The sequence below is a fragment of the Telmatherina bonti genome, assembly GCF_933228915.1.
Source record: "Telmatherina bonti genome assembly, chromosome: 16".
Taxonomy (NCBI): domain Eukaryota; kingdom Metazoa; phylum Chordata; class Actinopteri; order Atheriniformes; family Telmatherinidae; genus Telmatherina; species Telmatherina bonti.
In genome coordinates this window covers 34,072,146-34,095,499 of record NC_136614.1, presented here as the reverse complement: position 1 = coordinate 34,095,499, position 23,354 = coordinate 34,072,146, and the positions used below count along the sequence as shown (strand labels likewise).

Sequence of the window (23,354 nt, the reverse complement as noted above, 5' to 3'; positions counted from 1 at the left end):
GCTAAAAGGGCAAGAAACAATCATTATAGCCACTAAACGGCAACCAAGTGCAACATGTCAACAACAAGAAACAGTGCATGTTGAACAAGGCAAGTTGCTGATACTTAGTGGGACACATTAAGTTGACATTTGGACACTACCAGTCTCTCCATGTTGGGTTGCACCTGGCTGACAAGGTCGCTGAGGTGCGAGTCAGTCAGGGTCCCTCTGAGCCTGGACTTATTGAAGTTCATGACACTGAAAGTATTTTCTTTTCTTCAAGCTCTATAGGGTATATGAACAATGACTAGCGGGCCAAAAGCAAAGTGCTGGTGGGCCGATTTTGGCCCGCTGGCCCCACTTTGGGCACCCCAGGTCTACAGTCAGAGCATGACACTGTGTTCAGGTGCAGTTTCCTGTCTTAGCTTCAGTAGAGGTCAAAGTTTAGGCTTTAGCAGCTTCTGATAAGCAGCGTTTCCTCTTCCTGCAGTTGAATTTATCAGTTTTGGCTCAAACACCCAGAAACGACAGAGCTGATCTAGCAGATCTTCCCGCTGCGCTCCAGTTTCGCAACTGCTGCACATAGATAAGATTTATTAAAGAGATCCTTCTTAAAATGCTGAAAGTGATTTCCAGTCATTGCTTCAGTTTTCTGGTTAGCTGCTGAGGGGGTGGGGGGGTGGCGAGTGAGTCGGGGATTTCTCAGAAATAGTGATTCATCACATTTCTAAAAAGGTCCTGAGATGAAACCAGTTTGAAGTCTCTCTGCATCCTTTAATTCACACTTTCTATAATCAAGTCTGCACTTGTCTAGAAATGATTCTTCTCATGATGCTCTGCTGTTTGCTGTGTGTGTGTGTGTGTGTGTGTGTGTGTGTGTGTGTGTGTGTGTGTGTGGGTGTGTGTACCAACCGCCTCCACAGGAGCAGGGCATGAAGTCGCCCTCCGCCATGTCCAACCAGTGGGGGTCCTATTTTGTCGATGTGCACAGGAGCGGAGGAGGCGACGAGGAGAGCCAGAAGCTGACCTGGTGCTGCCACTGCATCCACAAATACAGCACCATGGCTGTTCCCAGTGTGGAGCACATAGCAGGTATGTGGAAGGAGCCGGAAGGTGGAGATCAGCCAGATAAACAAGTCACACTGCTCGGTTTATAACAACTGTGTTCAAATAAACCATAAAAATCATTTCCTACATGAAGAACACGTCCATCAGGACCAGAACCAGGAGGAGGTCCATCTTCTGGGACTGGTTCGGAGTTGACATGACAGGAAAGAGAATCAACAGGTAGCAGAACTCTAATCCTGGATTCTACTGGGAGGCATCATGGGACGTCTCCCAGTCCATCATGGGACGTCTCCCAGTCCATCATGGGACGTCTCCCAGTGCATCATTGGACGTCTCCCAGTCCATCATGGGACGTCTCCCAGTCCATCATGGGACGTCTCCCAGTGCATCATTGGACGTCTCCCAGTCCATCATGGGACGTCTCCCAGTCCATCATGGGACGTCTCCCAGTGCATCATTGGACGTCTCCCAGTCCATCATGGGACGTCTCCCAGTCCATCATGGGACGTCTCCCAGTCCATCATTGGACGTCTACCAGTCCATCATGGGACGTCTCCCAGTCCATCATGGGACGTCTCCCAGTCCATCATGGGACGTCTCCCAGTGCATCATTGGACGTCTACCAGTCCATCATGGGACGTCTCCCAGTGCATCATTGGACGTCTACCAGTCCATCATGGGACGTCTCCCAGTGCATCATTGGACGTCTACCAGTCCATCATGGGACGTCTCCCAGTGCATCATTGGACGTCTACCAGTCCATCATGGGACGTCTCCCAGTCCATCATGGGACGTCTCCCAGTGCATCATTGGACGTCTACCAGTGCATCATTGGACGTCTACCAGTCCATCATGGGACGTCTCCCAGTGCATCATTGGACGTCTACCAGTCCATCATGGGACGTCTACCAGTCCATCATGGGACGTCTACCAGTCCATCATGGGACGTCTCCCAGTGCATCATTGGACGTCTACCAGTCCATCATGGGACGTCTACCAGTCCATCATGGGACTGATACCAGCAGGACTAAAGGGATGCATCAGCTTCACCAAACCAGACATGACTAGAAGATTCCTCAGGAAGGAAACTTTGAAGATTATCTGAAGGTAGAGACTGGGATCTGGTTCTGCGTCCTGAAACCAGACTGGGATCTGGTTCTGCGTCCTGAAACCAGACTGGGATCTGGTTCTGCGTCCTGAAACCAGACTGGGATCTGGTTCTGCTTCCCAAAACCAGACTGGGATTTGGTTCTGCTTCCCAAAACCAGACTGGGATTTGGTTCTGCTTTCCAAAACTAACTGGGATCTAGTTCCGCTTCCTGAAACCAGACCGGGATCTGGTTCTGCTTCCTGAAACCAGACTGGGATCTGGTTCTGCTTCCCAAAACTAACTGGGATCTAGTTCCGCTTCCTGAAACCAGACCGGGATCTGGTTCTGCTTCCCAAAACTAACTGGGATCTAGTTCCGCTTCCTGAAACCAGACTGGGATCTGGTTCTGCTTCCCAAAACCAGACTGGGATTTGGTTCTGCTTCCCAAAACCAGACTGGGATTTGGTTCTGCTTCCCAAAACTAACTGGGATCTAGTTCCGCTTCCTGAAACCAGACCGGGATCTGGTTCTGCTTCCCAAAACTAACTGGGATCTAGTTCCGCTTCCTGAAACCAGACCGGGATCTGGTTCTGCTTCCTGAAACCAGACCGGGATCTGGTTCTGCTTCCTGAAACCAGACCGGGATCTGGTTCTGCTTCCCAAAACTAACTGGGATCTAGTTCCGCTTCCTGAAACCAGACCGGGATCTGGTTCTGCTTCCTGAAACCAGACCGGGATCTGGTTCTGCTTCCTGAAACCAGACCGGGATCTGGTTCTGCCTCCTGAAACCAGACCGGGATCTGGTTCTGCTTCCTGAAACCAGACTGGGATCTGGTTCTGCCTCCTGAAACCAGACCGGGATCTGGTTCTGCCTCCTGAAACCAGACTGGGATCTGGTTCCGCTTCCTGAAACCAGACTGGGATCTGGTTTTGCTTCCTGAAACCAGACCGGGATCTGGTTTCACAGAAGGGCCGACAGCTTATAGTTCTACTTTCAGAACCGACAGTAAGCATTTAGAGGTCCAGCAGTCACATCTGAAGTTGTCTGATGGAAAACTTTGGAACTCGGACATCTGGAAGATCTCATCTTGGTCACTCAGTGGTTTTTATGCGAAGGGACAGATTTTAGATTTTATTCTGGATGTGACAGGAAGCCGAAACATGAAGTCTGATGATGATCCTCACCAGAACCCTCACTGCAGCATCTTGGATCAGATGGAGACCTTTCAGGACAATCATCAGAAATTCCAGTCTGGAAAGAACAAATTCAGGGTGCAGTTTTCCTGCATCACTCTGAGCCAGCACGTCCTCATTCTGGGAATGTTACGTAGCTGGAAGAGGGAGGGTCTAGAAACCAGTTTTAGCACGCGCCAAAGGACATTGGAAGAAAGGTCTGGTCTTTGTGAGGACATGAGAGATGTGTTAAACCTCCGTTACAAAAGTACTGTAAACACATGAAGATGTTTTTCATGCTGAGCCATCAGTTCTTTTCTCTTACATATAATAGAGGTAATAAAACAGATCTGTGTCGCCAGCATCAGTATCATCAGATATTTGGTTTGTACTGATCCAGCTGGAGTATGTAGAGTATGGGGAGTATGTAGAGACTGAATATACAAACACACGAAATACAAGATTCCAATGTAAAACTTTTTCCTTTTTAAGACAAGACGGAGGACTGTTAAACTCTCAGCATGAACCAGTTTAGACATGTATACAATGTTCCTCATTGTTCTTCACACAAGGTTTCTCCAGACACATGAAAATGTAAACACATCCAGATAAAACCGCTGAGTCGTCCTGCCTCCAAACAGAAACACTAACACACCAAACCGATGAGTCGTCTTGTCCAACACAGAAACATCCAACAGCATCCAAACAGTAACTGAAGAAAACACAGATGTGGAACCCAGTAGATCATGGGAAAACTACGTCGGTCTTTCATACGTAGTCAAGCTAAGAGATGTTTTCACACAGAGTCAGATCCCTGTCTGGCCTGTCAGGGTCCGTCCCAAACCTGCTGGCTTGCTCAGATGTGAGTTTAGCTCTAAACCTAGTATCTGGACCATTTCCTGGTATCTGGAACCATTGGAACAGATTCTAGACCAGCTTCTGGACTGGTTCCTGGTATCTGGGACCATTGGAACAGATTCTAGACCAGCTTGTGGAATGGTTCCTGGTATCTGGAACCATTGGACCAGCTTCTGGACCATTTTCTGGAATCTGGGACCATTGGACCAGATTCTGGACCAGATTCTAGACCAGCTTCTGGACCGTTTCCTGGTATCTGGGATCATTGGACAAGCTTCTGGACCAGTTCGTGGTAACTGGGGCCTTTGGACCAGATTCTAAACCAGCTTCTGAACCATTTCCTGGTATCTGGAACCATTGGACCAGATTCTAGACCAGCTTCTGGACCGTTTCCTGGTATCTGGGATCATTGGACAAGCTTCTGGACCAGTTCGTGGTAACTGGGGTCATTGTACCAGATTCTAAACCAGCTTCTGAACCATTTCCTGGTATCTGGAACCATTGGACCAGATTGTAGACCAGCTTCTGGACTGGTTCCTGGTATTTGGAACCATTGGACCAGCTTCTGGACTGGTTCCTGGTATCTGGAACCGTTGGACCAGATTATAGACCAGCTTCTGGTCCATTTTCTGGTATCTGGAACCATTGGACCAGATTCTATACCAGCTTCTGGACTGGTTCCTGGTATCTGGAACCATCGGACCAGCTTCTGGACCATTTCCTTGTGTCTGGAACCTTTGGACCAGATTCTAGACCAGCTTCTGGACCGGTTCCTGGTATCTGGAACCATTGGACCAGATTCTATACCAGCTTCTGGACCGGTTCCTGGTATTTGGAACCATTGGACCAGATTGTAGACCAGCTTCTGGACTGGTTCCTGGTATCTCGAACCATTGGACCAGCTTCTGGACCATTTCCTGGTATCTGGAACCATTGGACCAGATTATAGACCAGCTTCTGGTCCATTTTCTGGTATCTGGAACCATGGGACCAGATCCTATACCAGCTTCTGGACTGGTTCCTGGTATCTGGAACCATCGGCTTAGCTTCTGGACCATTTCCTTGTGTCTGGAACCTTTGGACCAGATTCTAGACCAGCTTCTGGACCAGTTCCTGGTATCTGGAACCATTGGACCAGATTCTATACCAGCTTTTGGACTGGTTCCTGATATCTGGAACCATCGGACCAGATTCTAGACCAGCTTCTGGACCGGTTCCTGGTATCTGGAACCATTGGACCAGATTCCAGACCAGCTTCTGGACCGGTTCCTGGTATCTCGAACCACTGGACCAGATTCTATGCGAGCTTCTGTACCAGTTCCTGGTATCTAGCATCATCAGACTGACTTCTGAACTGACTTCTGGACCGGCTCCTGGGATCAGAAATCATGTTGATTTACAGCCATAACGTGCAGATCTACCGGATTGCAGCTCCAGAACTGGACTCTTCAGACTGTTTTTCCAGGAAATGTTGGGTCCGAGACCAGACTGACCCGGTTGGCTTGAGCCTGATCGGGTTTTGTTTGTGAGTAACTTGACAGGAACTTTCTGTAACGTTGTGTACGTACACCAGGATGTATTTCGGGGGAACATGGACTGCTCTGTGTTTAGCACATTAACCATCCTACAGGAGTTCTGGTCCACCCAGCCTTTCTTTTATGCTGTGTGGAGTTCGAAGGCCTGAAAGTTTTTTTTCTTTTGAGGAAGGAGATCAAACATGAGTCCAGCCTGATTCCTGCCTGCAGTACAGAACAAAGTGTGCCATACAATGAATACTGAATTGTTCCTCACTAAGCTGCATGGACGTGCACTCAATCAGCTTTATTTCACTCTGCAGGTCTCCCTCTGGATTACAAGTTCCCCAGGTTTTCCCCTGACAAGCCCTGCACCACCGGTTACTTCCCCAGGCCTCCAGATTCTTTGCTGAAGAGGTGTGAGAATCTGTCGTAAAAAAAAAAAAAAAGAAGAAGAAAAGGGGGAAAAAAGGAAAGAAGTCCTTCGTAACCCCTCTGCCTCAGGAGAGGAATGTGCCTCCATTTTGCCTGTAGTTTCCACCTGACCCCACCATCACACACAGGAAGCATTCACTCCATGAGTCCTGACAAACCATGTGAATGTATTTCTGTCACACCTACATTTGAAAGTTGTTTCGTGGTTTAGTGTACCGTACACGTGGAAATACAAGAAAATAAGTGTGTTTACGCACAGAAGCGTATAATGGGCCATTGGTTTCTCTGTCTTATTTTGTGTCAGAGGCTGAATCTTTGAAACTTCTCTGAAATAAAGTGAACATTTATTGTCTCTTTACCCCGAAGTGATTACCTCAACAACATCTACTCGTGTCGGTATTTCTGTACAACGCTGTTGTTGTGAACTCCTTTCTTTTAGATGCAGTTTAACTGTGTGTTTGGGAACCTGAACCCCGGGGTTTAAGGTTTCCTGTTTTTGTGGGAGGTGTTGATCCTTACTGTTGCTACAGAGTTGGCACAATACTGTCAAAAAATTACTATGGCAAACAATAATGATAATAATAAAAGTAATAATAATGAATGATGAAGACTATGCTAGATATTTTCTGTATTACTTTTGGTGCCACTGTGACGTGCTCTTTGAGTGACGTGGACTACTTGTGCTTCATTCACATGCAGATTGAGATGCTTTAACCGACTTCTGAATGGTTCTGTTGCCGGTGAACATAAAGTTGTGCCAGAATATCGTAGGAACACTTTGTCTGTTGCTGTCAGGCGTTCAGCTCAGCTTAGCACCAAGACTGAACAAAACTATGGTAAGTTCTGATCCATCCAGGAGCATCTGAACCAGTTTGAGTCATGAAATCCTCAGAGAAACCAAATCCTCCACATGCGACCCACATGTGCTTTCGCACAAGTGAGTCATGTTGAGAAAATACAAACACATTTTGCACATGCGAAATGGGGGTTGCAAACAATTTTAAGGTAATAACAAGGAAAATCCCTAAAAAGTCACGTGTGAAAACCACATTTCCAGATGTGAAACCTCTGTAGGGTTACATACAGAACACAACCACATGTTTCAATGTTACTACCATGTTCCATAGTCACATTTACTATGAGCAAAATATGTATATATTTCATGTTTTCCACATGTCACAATTTTTTTGCACTTTTAAGGCATGAAATGAGAACATGTCCGACTCATATTTTGCACATGTGAAAATATGATTTTCAAGTATTTTGTGATAATAATGTGAAATTCCAGAAGGTTATCATGTGAAACCCAAATATCCAGATGTGATATTACATATGGAATCCATGTGATTTCAGTGTGTTCCTTTTTATGCCATGTCACATGCAATATATGTTTCACTTGTTTTCTGCATGTCTCACGTTTCACATGTGCAAAAAAACACATGGTTTCACATATGCCTGTATGGATTTGTCATGTCAGTAACATAAAAATGGACTAAATATGAAAAGGTTACACATGGACCCGTGTGATTTGTTTTTATTGTTATGTTATTTTAACAAGCAAAATGCGTTTCACAGGTTTGTACTACAATTATCTCCCCAAACTGTTTTCTATGTGCAAAATGTGTTTCACATGTTCGTACTACAATTATCTCCCCAAACTGTTTTCTATGTGCAAAATGTGTTTCAGATGTGCGCCACATCTGCAAAACTACATGGTTTTCACATGTTTTTACCATAAAACTGCTCTAAAACCAGTATTTTGATGTGCACAATATGCATTTCACATGTTCCACATGTCTGTAACATGTTTCACATGTTAACACTACATGGTATTGCAAATTTTCTTGTGAAGTCACATGTGCAACCCATGTGGTTTTGGTACAATCATATGTGATGTTGTTTGGGATTTGCATTAAAATGTTCCAACGCCGCCTTTCTCACATGTGTACCACGTGTCACATGTTTCATTTGTGCAAAGAACATACTTTACATGTGACTTTACAGGCTTTGTAAGTCAGTACCCTTTAAATGTTCCAAAAACCTTTTTCTAGTGTGCATAATGTCTGTTTCACATGTGCAAAACCATATGTTTAAAGTAATGTGGATTTCACATGTTAACATGAAAATGTTTCTCCAGTGAAGAACATGTTAAATGTGTTCTATGTGTTTCACATATACAAACCAGGAGTTTCACATTTCATTACATGGATTTTAAGTGGTTTTTACTTTTCAAAATGTCTGAAAACTACTGTTCACATGTGCAAAAATACATGGTGTCCCATGTAATTGTGCGGGTTTTGTGTATTACATGTGCAAAACCACACAGGTTTCACATGTTATTAATAGAAACAAGTTCAAGGAAACATTTTGCATGTTCAAATGCGTTCCACATGTCTCATCTGTGTCACATGTGCAATATCACACACGTTTCACATTTTAATATAAACTGATCCAGATTTCCCAACTGGAAATGATATATTTCACGTTTCATTTGGTTCACATGTGCAAAACCAAATTTGGTTCACATGTTATTTCCCATGAAAATAGTCCAAAACCGTCTACCCATTAGCAAGGCATGCTTCCCATGTCGGCATGTGAAACCTAATTTGACGGCTTTCTTACTGTTTGTTTTGGATGCAGCTGGACAAAGGAGAGGAAATGTGTGAGTCTGTAAACCACATGGCGCATGTTTCATTGTTTTCTTCTCTGATTTATTCTTTTGTTGTTCAGTTTTTGTGCTAAGTTGGGCTTTAGATGTGTTACCTCAAGGAACGGCGCGTGTAGAACGAGATTTGGTGAAGCGTTCCTGTGAACCAGCAAAGAGACAATGTTTTAGGAGAGGCAGCGTTCAGCTAGCAGCATGTAAGCGAGGTCGGTCGTCCAAAATGGTTTATTACTGGTGCAGTGTGTGCACATGTTTCATCCATACAGCTGTGGTGATTGTACTCATCTTCTCTCATCTGACTGGGAAAATTTAACTTGCACATTTGCCTTATGTTGGATTCATTTGTGGTCAAACAGAGGAGAGATTCTGAATTCTGTGTTCAAGTGTTGAGGTGTGTGCAATCAAATAAAATGTTCTATGATTTTCTTACATGACGTCGTCTCATTTACAGTTTTGTTTGTCAGACTTTTGTGTGCATCACTGGTAATATGTTTGACTGGAACTGAGATACATGTTAAGAAAAAAAACAGACACAATCTGACTCGCTGTTGTCATATTACTGGTATTTCGGAGGTGTAATTCATCCAAAAGTATGCATGTGTAATGATGTTTCTGAAACCAGACCGCATTCCTCCAACATAAAATCATGAACTGATGCTAAAAGATTCATGTGTGACAACAGTGAAACGTTAAAGCTACTAAACTTACATTTAAAGAACAGAAACACGGCGATGTAGTTCAAATGATAGAACTCAGTGAGGCGTCTGCTGGCTAGTCAACATTAACAGCAAATACACAAATTAGAGACTGCAGCTGATGCAGAGGATAAATCACGCATTTCCCGACGTCACCATAAACTTCAGAGACATGGAAGGTTTTTCTCCAAGAGGACTTCAGAGTAAACCTTCTGAATGGCTACCAGCTACGGCTATTTAACAGCAATGTAGTGTGCATTTGGGTTGGGATAGTAAAGCATACACCACAAGCACAAATGGAAAAATACGACAAATTAGATAAAGTACAACAGAAAAATTAAAAACAATAATGACAAATATCCAATCAAAGTACAATCAATTTCTTATGTTGCGCCTGCTATGTCGGTTGATGAGTTTTTTACTTTGTAGTTTATTTTTATTTGTTGTGTCTAATTTTTTATTTGTTGTCTATTTTATTTGTCTTTGTGATTTTCATGTCATTTCAATGATTCTTATTAAAATGAATTTCATAACAGAAATTTAATTTAAAGCTTTTTTGTTTGTAAACAAGATGAGATAACATCAACAAGCTAAGAAAATAACATTCATGTCGACGCAAATCAACGAAACAAACCTAAACCTGCTAACCTGTTTTCTTTTTTTTAACCCAGAAGCCTTTTATCTCATCACCTTGGTATCAAACTGATACTGATATGATACTGATAACCTTGGTATTGATATCTATATTTTAAAAGATCGTATCCATAATTCACAGTTGTTAGCTATCAGATGGTCGTTGGTTAAAGATAATTACCTCTAAACTAAGCAGAGACATCTCAGTAAAGAATTAAGGGAAGTAAATATGATGATGTTTATCAGGGAATGGGGCCGGCTGAGCTTCGTTAAAGTAGCATCAAAGTTACATTGAATTAATGGAATCTGAAGGATGTGCAGCGTTTGTGAGCATTCGTTAAATTTGTGTTAAAAGCAGAGACTTTATATTAAGGATGGAAGAAGCCGCTGTGAAGTCACCCGTAGGTTTCTGAATTGAAGCTCATTGGGTGGTTCCCATCGTTGCCATTTTGGCAAGGTCACTTGTGTCGTCTCTCCCAGAAAATACAAAAATAGGCAAAGAGGAGGAGCTGAGAGGGGGGGCTGTGAGCGTGGTGGATGATTGACAGTTATCAAACTACAACCTGCCTTTAGCTAATAGCTAACCCGGAGCTAACCAGCGGAGGTAAGTGGACTAAAGCTAAGTCACGCAGCTAGCGAGCTATAAACCGCGGTTGTGCTAACTGGGTTCTTGAAGCGGAATATCGGGTACCTGTCAGTCAAAAGGACACACCTCTAATCATGCTGAACCTTTTTTTTTTTTTTTAACCAGGCTGTAAACATGTTTATTTCTGCTGTGAAGATGGTCTTTTTACCATGGGAGTCTGTGGGGATTCGCTCTGTTTTGGAGCCCAAAGTGGATGAAGGGGGAACTGCAAAATATGGCTTCACTTTTAACTGCCAGAGGTTGCCATTTGGTTAAAAGTTATGATTGAAACATCACCAATTCCTGGCAGAACTGTAAGAAACTGGCATCTGAGATTTCAGGGTGGTCTTAGTTTTGTCCCTTTTACTGCCCCAGAGTAACTTCGAAGTGGTCTGGTAAGTCCTGCTAGTGCGATGGTTTTCAGTTGGAACACCCTGCCAAAGGCTGAGTATCTGTAGACTTATTCCATGTTTTTAATGTGTTTCAGTTTTGTACTATTAAACAACTTTAACAATCTTAAAGTCACACTCAAGGCTGAATTATCCAATGGGCATTATGGGCACAGGCCCAGGGGCCCACTTGGGGCCCATTTGGAGACTAGTGGGGCCCATATGGGCCATACACCAGCAGTTAGGACATAAAAGCCAGCTGCTGTAGTTACACCACAGTGTCGCATTACTATTGGTACCACTGGCTGAGAGATGTTAGAAATGTCGTTTCACACTGTATCATTCACAATTTTCACAATGTCGCAGTGGGGAAGAGGGGTCCGTGGGACATTCTGGGCCCAGGGCTTGTGCACTTTTAATCCGGCCCTGGTCACACTGCGGCAGTCTAACAGCTTAACACTAAATTTTCGTCTTATTTATTATATAATTATGAGAAACTCAAAATTTTCAAATTATTATATACAACTGTATCAGAATAAATTAAATATATCAAATGAAATTCATAGAATTATTTACTTTTAGTTTTTTTCGTTAAGAAAACCATCTTTATTTACAGACTTTAATAAATGCTCACATTTTAAAACTGATAACTGACTGACTTTTTTCATGTTGCTGTTTTTACACTCAAAATCTTCTAAGCGTTAGTAAAAATGACACCTGGAGATAAAAAATATGGTTGTTTGTGTGAAACTATGTTTATAAACTGTTGTAACCAACAAGTGGAAGCTTTTTGCTGTGCAATGAAGAAACACATCAACACAAAATAGCGCTAGCTCCCTTAGCAGCGGGTGAAAACATCTTTATGCAGGCATGTTTAAATGCTGCTCGTGCTTCGAAATAAAAGGTAGAAACATTTACAGCAGTAGCAATATATTCTAATCACTGTCACATTTTTTAATCCAGAGTGCAACCCTTCCTTCATCCAGGTCATGGTTGGTTAAGATGCGTGGCGGCTAACAGCTAGCACATGGATAAGGGCTGCAGTCAAGCTGGACAAGCCGAGTAGGTGAATTAGCTGTGAATCAGGCCCAAAACCCTCTGCTTGCAGGTCCTCACAAGGTTTCCTTGTGCAGGTGGATGGCTGTCAGCAGTTAGCATCTGCTTGGTGGGATCTCAAGTTAGCAGCTAACTGCTAGCATGTACTAGTTCAACCTGCAATGTGGGCCCAATTCCTCACGAAAACACTAAAAAGTTTTACTGTCCCACCCTGATATAGGCAGGTTTCATTATTTTCAGGGCAAAAACTTCCACCTTGAAAACAATCGCAGTGGATAACGTCCACGGCCCAGTTTGGATCCTGGACCTCCCAAGCAAATCCAGATGCCCCCATTAGAAGGCTGTAGAAAAAAAAGCTTCATGGTTCGAGATGATTGTTATCCTAAATACTGAAACACTCATTGTTCTTTTTACCATTTAACTTAATTTAAACAGCAACAATTCAAGACAAAGTTGCTTTTACAGATGTAGTCCAGCTCATTGTAGACCAGTTGAATCCATTATGAACCACATCAGTCCGGTTCATAACTGTGTTTATTTAAACCACTTCATGACAAAAACCTCCATCAGAACTAGAACCGAGAAGAAAACCCTCCATTACGACTAAAACCAGGAAGGAAATCCCCCATCAGGACCAGGAATGACGGCCATGTTCCTGGACTGGTGAACATGGTGGATCTGGATTTCAGAAGAAATCTTCCAGAAAAGCCTGAAAACGTTTTTATTGTTTTTCTTTCAGAAACAAGAAGTAATGTTTTATCATGAACAACATGTTGATGATGATGATGATGTAAAAGGTGCCATGTCCTGCTCAGGCTGAGGTGCAGCAGAACCAACCCTCTCCAGTCTGGAGTGGGAGGAGAGCTCCCTTTAAGCTCCTCTCCCCTGCAGCCCCTCCTCATTGTGCTGGGTCGCTCTCTTTCTCTCGCTGACTCTCTTCCGTTTCTCAATATTAAAGAAAATCCCGACAGATTATTGATTTTTGGCTGTAACGGAGGGAGATGCGGCCTGGAAGGACCGGGACCAGCGCTTCTGACAGGTAGTGAAGCGGCTTTTTGTTCCGCGGAGGTTTTTCCTGCTAGACAGGAACCAGGCTGCTTCCATGCAGAGATGTGGATCATTAACACCATGGATTATTGGTGTTTCTGTGTGTACAGGTGGGAAAGCAGTTTTATTGGAACTTCTGGCGCAATAAGTGCGATTTTTTTTTTTTTAACGATGAAAACTCGGAGGGAGTTAAAATTTTGGTCAGTGAAGGCAACATTTTAAAGGTTTGGTCAGTGAAGGCAACATCTTAAAGGTTTGGTCAGTGAAGGCAACATCTTAAAGTTTTGGTCAGTGAAGGCAACATCTTAAAGGTTTGGTCAGTGAAGGCAACATCTTAAAGGTTTGGTCAGTGAAGGCAACATCTTAAAGGTTTGAGGAGCGGAGGGAGGGACGACCTTCATGGGAACACCAAGACCTGACAAATATTTATTTATGTTTATGTAAACATCTAAATCTACATTTCCTTATCAGTAAAGAGGAATTACTTTTTCTTTGTAATTGCGCAACTTGGACAAAAATAGCGGAATAAATCAGTTTTTCTGTAGAAAATAACAAAGGAAGTGGTTGACATTATTTATCCTTCTACAATCTGAAATAATCTGATATTCTGGTGCAAAATAAAACAGAAGGAAGTATTTACTCTAATAATAAACAACTTTAGTGGAAATAAAAACATCAGAGACAGAAAACCATTTCAAACCCATTTACGGACACAAAACGTTGCATATTCCCAACTTTCAGATGAGACTGATTCCAAATCCATCATGTTTGAGCAGAAATATGTGTAGCATAAACAACAGTGGAGTGTTTGGTGTTGTATTGGTCTGAAGATGGAAAAAGGATGACGAGGAGGCAGAACATTTAATGCAACGTTCATGTGTGTGTGGTTCATATCATCAGAGCAGCGTGTTGCAAATTAAATGCTTTGGTGGATTTTAGTTCATCATCATCATCATCACCACAAACTGCACCTTTCTGTTGGTTCCTGCATCCAGGACTCCTCTGATCCTCGGTCCGGGTTCGTGGACCTGCTCAGACTCCATGCAGCCTGGTGTCTGGAAGCTTTCTGTCCCTTTGTCCTCCACAGAACAAAAATGAAATAATTTAAAAAGTCAAACTCGATCAGAAGTAAAACATTATTTGTGAACAAATCTGTGAAATAACATGTAATTACTTTTAAGTACTCTGGTGGTAAAGTCGTGACCTCATCACCGGCTCATGAAGAGGAAAACTGAACATGTGAACATACAAAATAAAAGGGACTATTTTCCCAACACGTGCTGCCTTCAGGGACTCCCACGTTCTGGCCAACAGAGACTGCTGTTCCAGTTGCTGTAAAAACATATTTTATTGTTTTTCATAAAAGCTCGGCTGACTGTGTGTGTTGATAAAAACTGAAAACCGGGATGTTTTGGTTCTGGAGTAGTTCTGTCCTGGTTTCAGTCTTGGTCCTGGTCTTGGTTTGCTCCTGGCTCTGAGTCTTCCTTATGTTCAGCACAGAGGAATGTAACGCCCCCCCCCCCCCCCCCCCCCCCCTCTGGGGTCAAAGGTCACATTAACTTCAAGAGAGCCACTTTTACGCATGTGCTTCTTCGTCCAGACGTCCTGAAAACCACAAGCGCTGCAGTTCACTCTGCTGTTGGGAACCTCCAGGCCGTACTGGTCTGCATGCAGAGGCGTTAAAGGTCCTGGTGGTTTTCTGGTTTGGTTGTAGCAGTCAGGAAAAAGCAGGAATCTCCTCCTAACTCCTCTGTATCAGGATGGAAAGGCTGCATCATCAGCCGGCAGCTGGATCTAATTATTCCAGGAATGTCAGCTTTTGGAAGAAAAGACTGTGCAGAGTTTGGCTTTCAGATTTTTAACCCTTTAATGTTTGCATTATGATGCCAGTTGGACAAAATACTGTTTATTTCTCAAGAGACTGAATTTAATCTAAACAAAAGCAATTTTTTAATCTTTTGCTTGCAGGTACTGTAAAGGTGTCATTTTTTGAAAAAGCAATTTTTTTTTACATTTATTTAAGTTTCAATACAAATAAATTAAAATGTAAAAGTCTGTAAAAGGAAGTATTTCTGTGTGAGTGTTTCCTGGCGGCAGCGGTGTGAAGCAAGCCGTTAAAATAAAGCCTGGACAAGTTTAAGCTGCTTTTTTCTAACTTTATACAAACAACATATGAAAACAAAGATCCCAGCCTTTCACTGAAGCACAAGGCAGAGTCAGAGTCTGGTGTTTGATCATTTTAATGAACGTTTTTGTCAGTTTTCTGGATCTTTCCTGACATGTTGCTGCTCAGTGCAAATGAAGCATGAAACAGGTTTTTCTTTCCACAAACAGAAAAAATGTCTGAAATTCTGTTAATGCAGGAAAATGTGGAAATCCTGAGTAAATACAGAACATGAGGCTTCTGAACTAATGTCACGTTTATCATCATTAAATATTAAAAATCAGAACTAAATTCACTGGTTTTCAACATTAAATAAGCTAAAGAATCTCCTGCGGCGTGTTAATTCCATCACTGTTCATAAGGACAACGGTTGCATTTTAACTAGTTTTCAGTATTTAACAAGTAAAGAACTTGTGTTAAACCACGTCAAACTTTACTGTCCTTGTAATATTTCCAATATATTCCAGGCAGAAATTCATGTTTTTAGAAATGTTTTTTCTTACTTTTTTGAAGCAAAATAGTAAAGCTGTTTGGGAAAAGTCCACCAGAACAAGTTTCAAGCTTCATCAGATTCATGTGACAAAGTAAAGCATTCTGATTGGTTTACACAGCATCGCATCATTGACGGGCTCTCTTCTCCCTCTCTCAGCTGAGCTCCTTCAACAATGTCCCATTTCTGATGAGACGATGACAACGCACACCCGGGGGGCCCCCACTGTCTTCCTCATAAGTCTTCTGTGGTCCCTGCTTGCTGCCGTGGAGGTGGACCCCAGTGGGAGGATCCCCTTCATGGGGGGCAACTATGAGAGCCACCCCATGCTGTACTTCAGCCGTGGAGACGTGGAGGAGCTGCAGTACGCCTCGGCAGGGTCTCATCGGGAGATGGCCCGGAGGATCCGGGAGGCCGGGGAGACCATGCTGGAGCACCCGGAGGAGTACCTGCCCCCCTGGAGCCCGGCTGAGTTCAGCGCCCGCTGGAACGAGGTGTACGGGAACAACCTGGGGGTGCTGTCCATGTTCTGCCTGCTGTACCCCCACAGGGCCGGGGCCCTGGACCTGGCCAAGGACTACATGGAGAGGATGGCAGCTCAGCCTAGTTGGTAGATTTTCTGTCTTTTATTATTCTGTCTGTGATTTGTGTCTCGCCTCCGCACTGTTCTGGCCCGTCTGTGGGCTGATGCGTTGTGCTCCCGTAAGTCCAGGAAATACGTTTAGCAGCTGTTAGTCGAACATGCCCCCTCCCGCCCCCCAGGGGAAGGAAATGAAATGCTCAGATGTGAGCTGAACAGTTCAGGTTCCAGGTGCTGCAGTGGTTTTCCACTCAGATCCACTCCACGCCCTGAAAACGCCACATTCCCAGTCCAAGCTTCAGTTTTTACAGGTTGGACTGGTTTTCAGTCGGCAAGACAACAGAAGCAGAAAATAAATTAAATGATTGATCAGAAGGATGATGGACAAATCCATTGTCCAGACTTTGGTTCCTGTCAGCTGATGTTTCCATGGAAACGCATGGAAATCCTTTCAGCAGTTTTTTCATCAGATTCTTCCTGCAGTGAGAGGTTTTTTATTTTTATTATTATTTTTATTTATTTTATTTATTATTCTCTCTAAAATCATTTTGAAATCCGAGACAAAAAAAGAAAAAAAAAAAGAAAAAAAGAAATATTAGACAAAAACATGACAAATTTCAGATTTAAAAGAAACGGGTGCAGATTTGGACTTTTAAATAAAAACTATTGAAGTTCAGCTGAGACCAGGAGGGTCTTGGACTGGATGATCCAGCTGATCCCAGGTTTTGTGAGAGTTTCTTCCAGACATGTGAAGCATAGAAACTGAATGCAGCTTCTCTATATCTGCTTCTGGTTCTGGGAACTGATGAAAGACCGGATCAAGATGACCTGAGGGGTCAGCTGGCTTCATACTGGGTCAAGAGGTCTTTAATGTATTTTGGTCCTGAACCATTCAGAGCTTCATAGACCAGCAACAGAACTTTACAGTCTGTCCTGACGGACAGGGAGCCAATGTAAAGACCTCAGAACTGGACTGATATGGTCCACTTGCTTGGTCTCAGTGAGGACTGGAGCAGCAGAGTCCTGAATGAGATGCAGGTGGAAAGAACCTGTTACAGTTCTCAGGCCGACTACAGATGGTAGCCTGGACTAGTTTTTCCAGGTTCTGCTATGATATCAGATCTTTTCCCCTCCATGATTTCCTAAGGTGACAGAAAACAGACTTTGTTAGTCCTTTAATGTGTTTGTGTCCATCACTAAACCCAGATTTTTAGCGTGGTTGGTGGTTTTTGGCGTATCTGAGTCCATCTCCACAACTAGATCTGTGGCCTGGTTGCTGGTTTTTGGGTATTTGAGTCCATCTCCACAACCAGATTTCAGGCCTGGTTGGTGATTTTGGGTATCCAAGTCCATCTACAACCAGATTTCTGGTCCTGTTGCTGGTTTTTGGAGTATCTGAGTCCATCTCTAGAACCAGCTTTCTAGCATGGTTGGTGGTTTTTGGGTGTATAACATGAAGCTCTGTGGTGACATTGTGATATAAATCTGTGTGTCGTCTGCGTAACTATGGTAACTGATATTGTTATTCTGGATGACCTGTGCCAGTGGAAGCATACAGATGTGGAACAGCAGGGACCCCAAATAGAGCCTTGGGGAACTCCACATGTTATTTCAGTTTGCTCAGATCTACTTAGTGTCGACACAAAGTAGTCCCTGACTTTTAAATAAGACTCAAACCAATTTTTAAACAAACATTTTCACTTGTAGGCAACAGTATTTCATATTTTCTGATCAGCTTTGTCAAAAAAAAGGAAAAATATGCACCTTTAATCCTCCAAAAAATGTTCATCCATCAACTTTGGGTTTAAATTCAACTTCTGGGATTTTCTTTTCAGGAAATGTTTCTGGTTCCTGGAGCTGTAAATATTTCTCCAGCTGGAGATAAGATGAGACTCGGTGCAGCTGGAGTTCCTGGTCGGGTTTTATCCGAGAGAGACTGAACTGAATCAGGCATCAGCCCCTCGGTTTTCCCTCCTCCTGCATGTGGAGGTGCAGTTTAATCTCCCTCCGAACCGGACAGGGATTTTCCAGCAGCTCGTTTCTGAGCAGCATTACAGCAATTTATGAGGTATTTTTCACAACATCGTGGCAGTACGAGAAAAGCAGCAGAGGGAGTTTTCTCCTTGGCCGCACTTTTCTTCTGGTCACTGAACCTCTCATGGTTTCTGCAGAGCAGCTCCAGGATCCGTCAGCTGCGGTATTCCCGATCTATTATGTACAGCCGCCATGTTCCAGCGGGGAGCTGCCCTTTCTTTTTAAACAATCTGACCAAACGTGCAGCAGCAGGGTTTTATAGGCCTCGGCATGATTCAGCAAAGGTCAGTTGTGACTCAGCAGTTGCATTCAGACTGGCAGAGTTACAGTTTATGTTCCCTCCATCCAGCTGCAGCCAGATGCTGCTGGGTTCCTCTCAGTCAGTCAGACTTTATGTTTGCACTGCTTTTCATACAAAATCCAAATACAGAAACTGATGTAAAGAAAACACAAATCCCTGCCCAAGTCTAAATTCAGCAGCCGGAGTCCTCTTTAGTCTGCAGGACACGCCGTCCATGCTGTCCACAAACAAAACAAAACAAACCTGCACATACACGGGGAGAACGTGTTCACGCCACACAGAAAGACCACCGTTCAAACCCCCAGTTGAATATTGAAATTTGTGGATTGAAATGAATGAATGTAGAAAAGCAGATAATTTCTGCTGCTGAGCTTATAAACAGTTGTCGCTGGGATATTTTCTTCTCTCAAAGCCCAGAAAGTTTTAGCGTAATCAGTCCTGTAGGACGCAGACGTGGACAGCTTTCGCTTTTCCTCCTTTCTTGTAGAAGATGAGATGATCTGTGTTGATCCCAGTCATTTCTGTTCTGTTTCTACGCAGCGACTGCTTTCATTCCCACGTCTCACCTCCATTCCTCCCTCATGAATCTGAGCAGACTGGTTGCAGAACGCCTCATTTCTCAGGTTTATCTTAATGCTGCAGCTTGTTTTCCGCATGTCATGCCGTTTCTTCAGCTTGTCCCTGTTCCGGTGTTACAGGTTGGTCAAAGACGCCCCCTGGGATGAAGTTCCTTTAGCGCACTCTCTGGTCGGGTTTGCCACTGCCTACGACTTCCTGTACGAGTACCTGAGTAAAGACCAACAGGAGCGCTTCCTGCAGGTGATCGGGAACACGTCGCGCCTGATGTACGAGAAGTCCTACGTCCGAGGGTGGGGGTTCCAGTACCTGCACAACCATCAGCCCACCAACTGTGTGGCTCTTCTCACAGGAAGCCTGGTCTACATGACCCAAGGTGAGTTTTACTGAACTTGGATTTGTCAGAAACTTGGGTTTCTGACTCTTCCAGCATCATGACGGAGTGTTTAGCTCCGTTTTAGGTAGAATAACGTAGTTGTTGCTGTTCAACTCCTTTAGAAACTCACTTCAGGGACTCGTTCCAGAAATCAGGCTCAACTAAGTGAGTCTGATCAGAAAGTCTGAGTTTCTGCTTCCAGATCTGCTTCTAATTGCTTCCATTGACTGACAACGGTCTGGAAGACCTCCTGCATCGCTCCAGCTCCAAGAAACGACCTGGAACTGGTGGCACTCACATATCACGTAATGAAAACAACAGAAACTCTTCCTCAGGTGCTTAAGCCTCAGATACAGCATGCTGCAGTGTGCATATAGTGCAAATCTAAGTGTGGATGGCGTCTTTTATATCTCCTGCATCAAGAATAAAGCTTGTTCCATCCTCCACGAGAAGCAAGAACTGAGTTCTTGTTCTCTGGGCTGCAAGAAGAAGAAAAAACTTCTTCTTCATCAGATCCACCCATCCTCCAGGAGAAGCAGGTCTGCAGTGGTGTTCTGGTTCTGGTGGTGATCCGGATCACCGTTTGGGTCCAGGAATGTCTTAAAAGGATTCTTTAACATTGTGTTTGGTGGAGGTTTCTGCTGTCTGAGTTTCTAGTTTCATATTTAACGAGCAACTTCGTTCGGGGCAGGGCGGGTCGTGCACGCGGCGGGGCGGGTCGTGCACGCGGCGGGGCGGGTCGTGCACGCGTCTGGGTCCGAGTGTTTTATTGCCACATGTAAAAATGTTCCTACTTTCTCACCACCTCGATCAGCTGTTTTATGAAAACAATCCGTTTTACCTGCAACAGTAAAAACAGGAAGCAGCAACTCCACTTCCTGCTTTCTCCGTGTTAACCACGCCCACCTCACATGTCCGACCAATCACACGATACTTCTCGCAGCCCCGCAAGAAAAAAGTTCTGCCAGCCCGATGTGTCAAGAACTGTCTTCAAACGCGTCCGCGAGAACAAAATGACGTCATTTTCTTCTCGGAGCCTCGAGAACAAGAAAAGTTCTGGCTTCTGGTGGAGGACGGAACAAGCTTAAGTGCGACGCCACAGGGAGGACGATGCAGCTTCCGGTGCTTTGGGACATGCTGATGAGGATCCCCTGGCAATCCCCTGCAGTTCAACACCTCTAAGACAAGAGAACTGGACTTTAGGAAGTCTAGGTCCCTCCAAGTCCTGTTAGGAATGATGGAAAGTAGGTGGAGGTGGTAAAGTAAGCTGGATGGCGACCTTGACTGGTCCTGGAACACAGACCACCTCTACAGGAAGAGCCAGAGCATTTCCTTTCGCATCTACAGAAAGCATCAGAGGACTTTTGATCAGCCCATCTCCACCAGCATCATGTTGAGTGGTCTGCTGGCTGTTCACGTCTGGACCAACTGATCCGGCGTGTTGGCTCAGCAGCCAGACAGAAGCTGGAATCCTGAGTGACAGGAGCTGGGTAAGCCGCTGGCCATCGTGGACCATGCCAGTCAGCGTCTGCACACCGTTGCTGGCACACGAAGGAGCCTGTTCAGCAAGCAGCTGCTGCTTCCCAGGCTGGACCAGCAGACTCAGAGACTCCTTTGTTCCTGCAGGCCATTAAGCTGTGTGATCACGCTGTCGGCAGGAAGCAAAAGGAAGGCGGAGGAGAAGGCTCGCAGGAAAACACAGCATTTCTGATGGTGCCGTACCGTGTGCAACACTTTACAGTTGTTTCAGTGGTGCATTATCAGCTATTTATAGCTTCTATAAGTTTTTATATGCAGAATGTGTGTGTTTATCCTTCTTCCAGTCTTTTTATTTGATGGCTGCGGTTTCTCCTGTGTAAATGTGTCCTTCGCTGCTGCTGGAAATTTCATTTCCTTCAGGACGTCTGCGTCTGTTCCAGACAAAAGCAGAAAAATAAAACAATACAGAAACATCTGATGGAGGCTGCATGGTGGCGTGGTGGTTAGCACTGTGGCTTCACAGCGTGGAGTTTGCATGTTCTCCTGGGTTCTCTACGGGTTCTTCCCACCGTCCAAAGACATGATGTTGGGTTAACTGGTTACTCTAACTTGTCCCTGACTGTCATTGGTTGTTTTGGCTCTGCGTGGACTGGTGATCCGTCCAGGACATACCTGCCTCTCTCCTGAGGATTGCTGGGATAGACTCCACTTCCTTCCCTCGGTGGTTCAGAAAAAGGATGGATGGACATTTTTATTAAATATTTACCTTATAGGTTGTTTGTTTGTTTGTTTGTTTTTTATAAATGTTTGTAAAATATGGAAAGATAAATCAGACATGAAAAAAGTGAAGCATAATTAGGAAATATAATTAAATTATTGTATGTAAAAACATAGTATGATTTCTTTAGTTCAAACATTAAAAACTCAGAGTTACCATGGCAACAGGCTGAAGGTTTCAACGTAGCCCATTTTCAGATTGTGAGTATTTTTCCTGCTGCAGTTTCAGTCCGAAGTAAAAGCTGCAAAGATGCCACAGATGAGGATTTCCCTCTTTTCTGGTCTGAAGGCAGATTCAGAGGATTTCAGGCGAGAGAACGGTGTTGAAGGAAGTTTTTAACGTCTTCCTTCTCTCTTTCTTGTGTATTATTTTTATTTGAGTGGGTCTATAGTTACCAGCTGAAACGAAGTCGTTCCTGTCTGTCTAGCCGGATTTAAACAAATCCAGGACGAGGCCAACAGCAAACGCTGGGATTCTTTTAACACACAACTTTTGAAATTTAAGCTCAAAGTTTCCGTTTAAGATTCAGTGAATGAAAAAATGAAGTTGCAGAGTTGTCCACATGATCCACATTTAAATTTCCATTCCTTATAATACAGTATTTCTGCCTTGCTTTTGTGAAAGAGTGAGGATAAACATCTGCGGTGTGTCAGCTACACGTATGAGCTGCTGGTGGGAGTCTTCTCTGCAGACTGAGCCAAGTAGACGTTAACCTGCTGAGGTAAATCCCATCTCCGCTGTGTTACATGTTCTCCAGACTGGAAATGATCTGATTAATGTGGAGCATGACGACGCAACGTGTCCAGACTTTACATGTGAGCTTTTCATGTTGAAACATCATACATGTTCTCTAAGTTGTCTCTTAGAGCAGTGTGTGTGAATACACAGCGTGTTTAGATGAAGAAAGCTTCACTGTTTTAGATTAAACCTAAACGGACCTTCATGTAGGTTAGTTGTCCAAACTAAAGACAACCAGAGAGGCGGTAGGAACTGATCAATCAGTCAATCAATAATGATAATATCTGATATGAAGGGGGAATATGCACATGACGAATAGCATGACGGGACAGAATCTTCAGTCATGTCTTGGAGTGAATCAGTGACTGAATATCAGCTGAAAGTTTGTCTGCTGCAGTTCATAAGGCAGCGCCTGCTTATTGATCACTGATATTGCAGAGTGATGGAAGGTGATCAGTTAATGACACCAGCGTCTACATTTATTATTAAACAGCTTGGAATGCTGTGAAAAAAAAGGAGCGTTTAGTCTCACCAGTCAGCCTGAGAGCATTGTGCAGCATTGTTCCTGCTTCTCATCAACTCGTCCACAGTTCACTTCATCTCCGTTGTTT

General features: G+C 43.9%; 2 protein-coding genes across 3 annotated transcripts in view; both read left to right on the top strand.

Annotated features, from left to right (window-relative positions):
- The window catches only part of nt5dc1 (5'-nucleotidase domain containing 1), a 98,223-nt gene extending 90,912 nt beyond the window's left edge, over positions 1-7,311 (top strand). Inside the window, exons 11-12 of the mRNA XM_079255593.1 lie at positions 903-1,071; positions 6,006-7,311. Of these exons, the coding sequence (XP_079111719.1) occupies positions 903-1,071; positions 6,006-6,118 (282 nt within the window). The 3' untranslated portion in view covers positions 6,119-7,311. The remainder of the gene's footprint in view (positions 1-902; positions 1,072-6,005) is intronic.
- Positions 7,312-13,104: 5,793 nt separating this feature from the next.
- The window catches only part of dse (dermatan sulfate epimerase), a 20,464-nt gene continuing 10,214 nt past the window's right edge, over positions 13,105-23,354 (top strand). Inside the window, exons 1-3 of one of the 2 annotated variants that reach the window (XM_079255202.1) lie at positions 13,105-13,219; positions 16,041-16,491; positions 19,495-19,748. In XM_079255202.1, the coding sequence (XP_079111328.1) occupies positions 16,079-16,491; positions 19,495-19,748 (667 nt within the window). In that variant the 5' untranslated portion in view covers positions 13,105-13,219; positions 16,041-16,078. Of the gene's footprint in view, positions 13,338-16,040; positions 16,492-19,494; positions 19,749-23,354 lie in introns of both variants that reach the window. The other variant, XM_079255201.1, reaches the window with a different exon arrangement.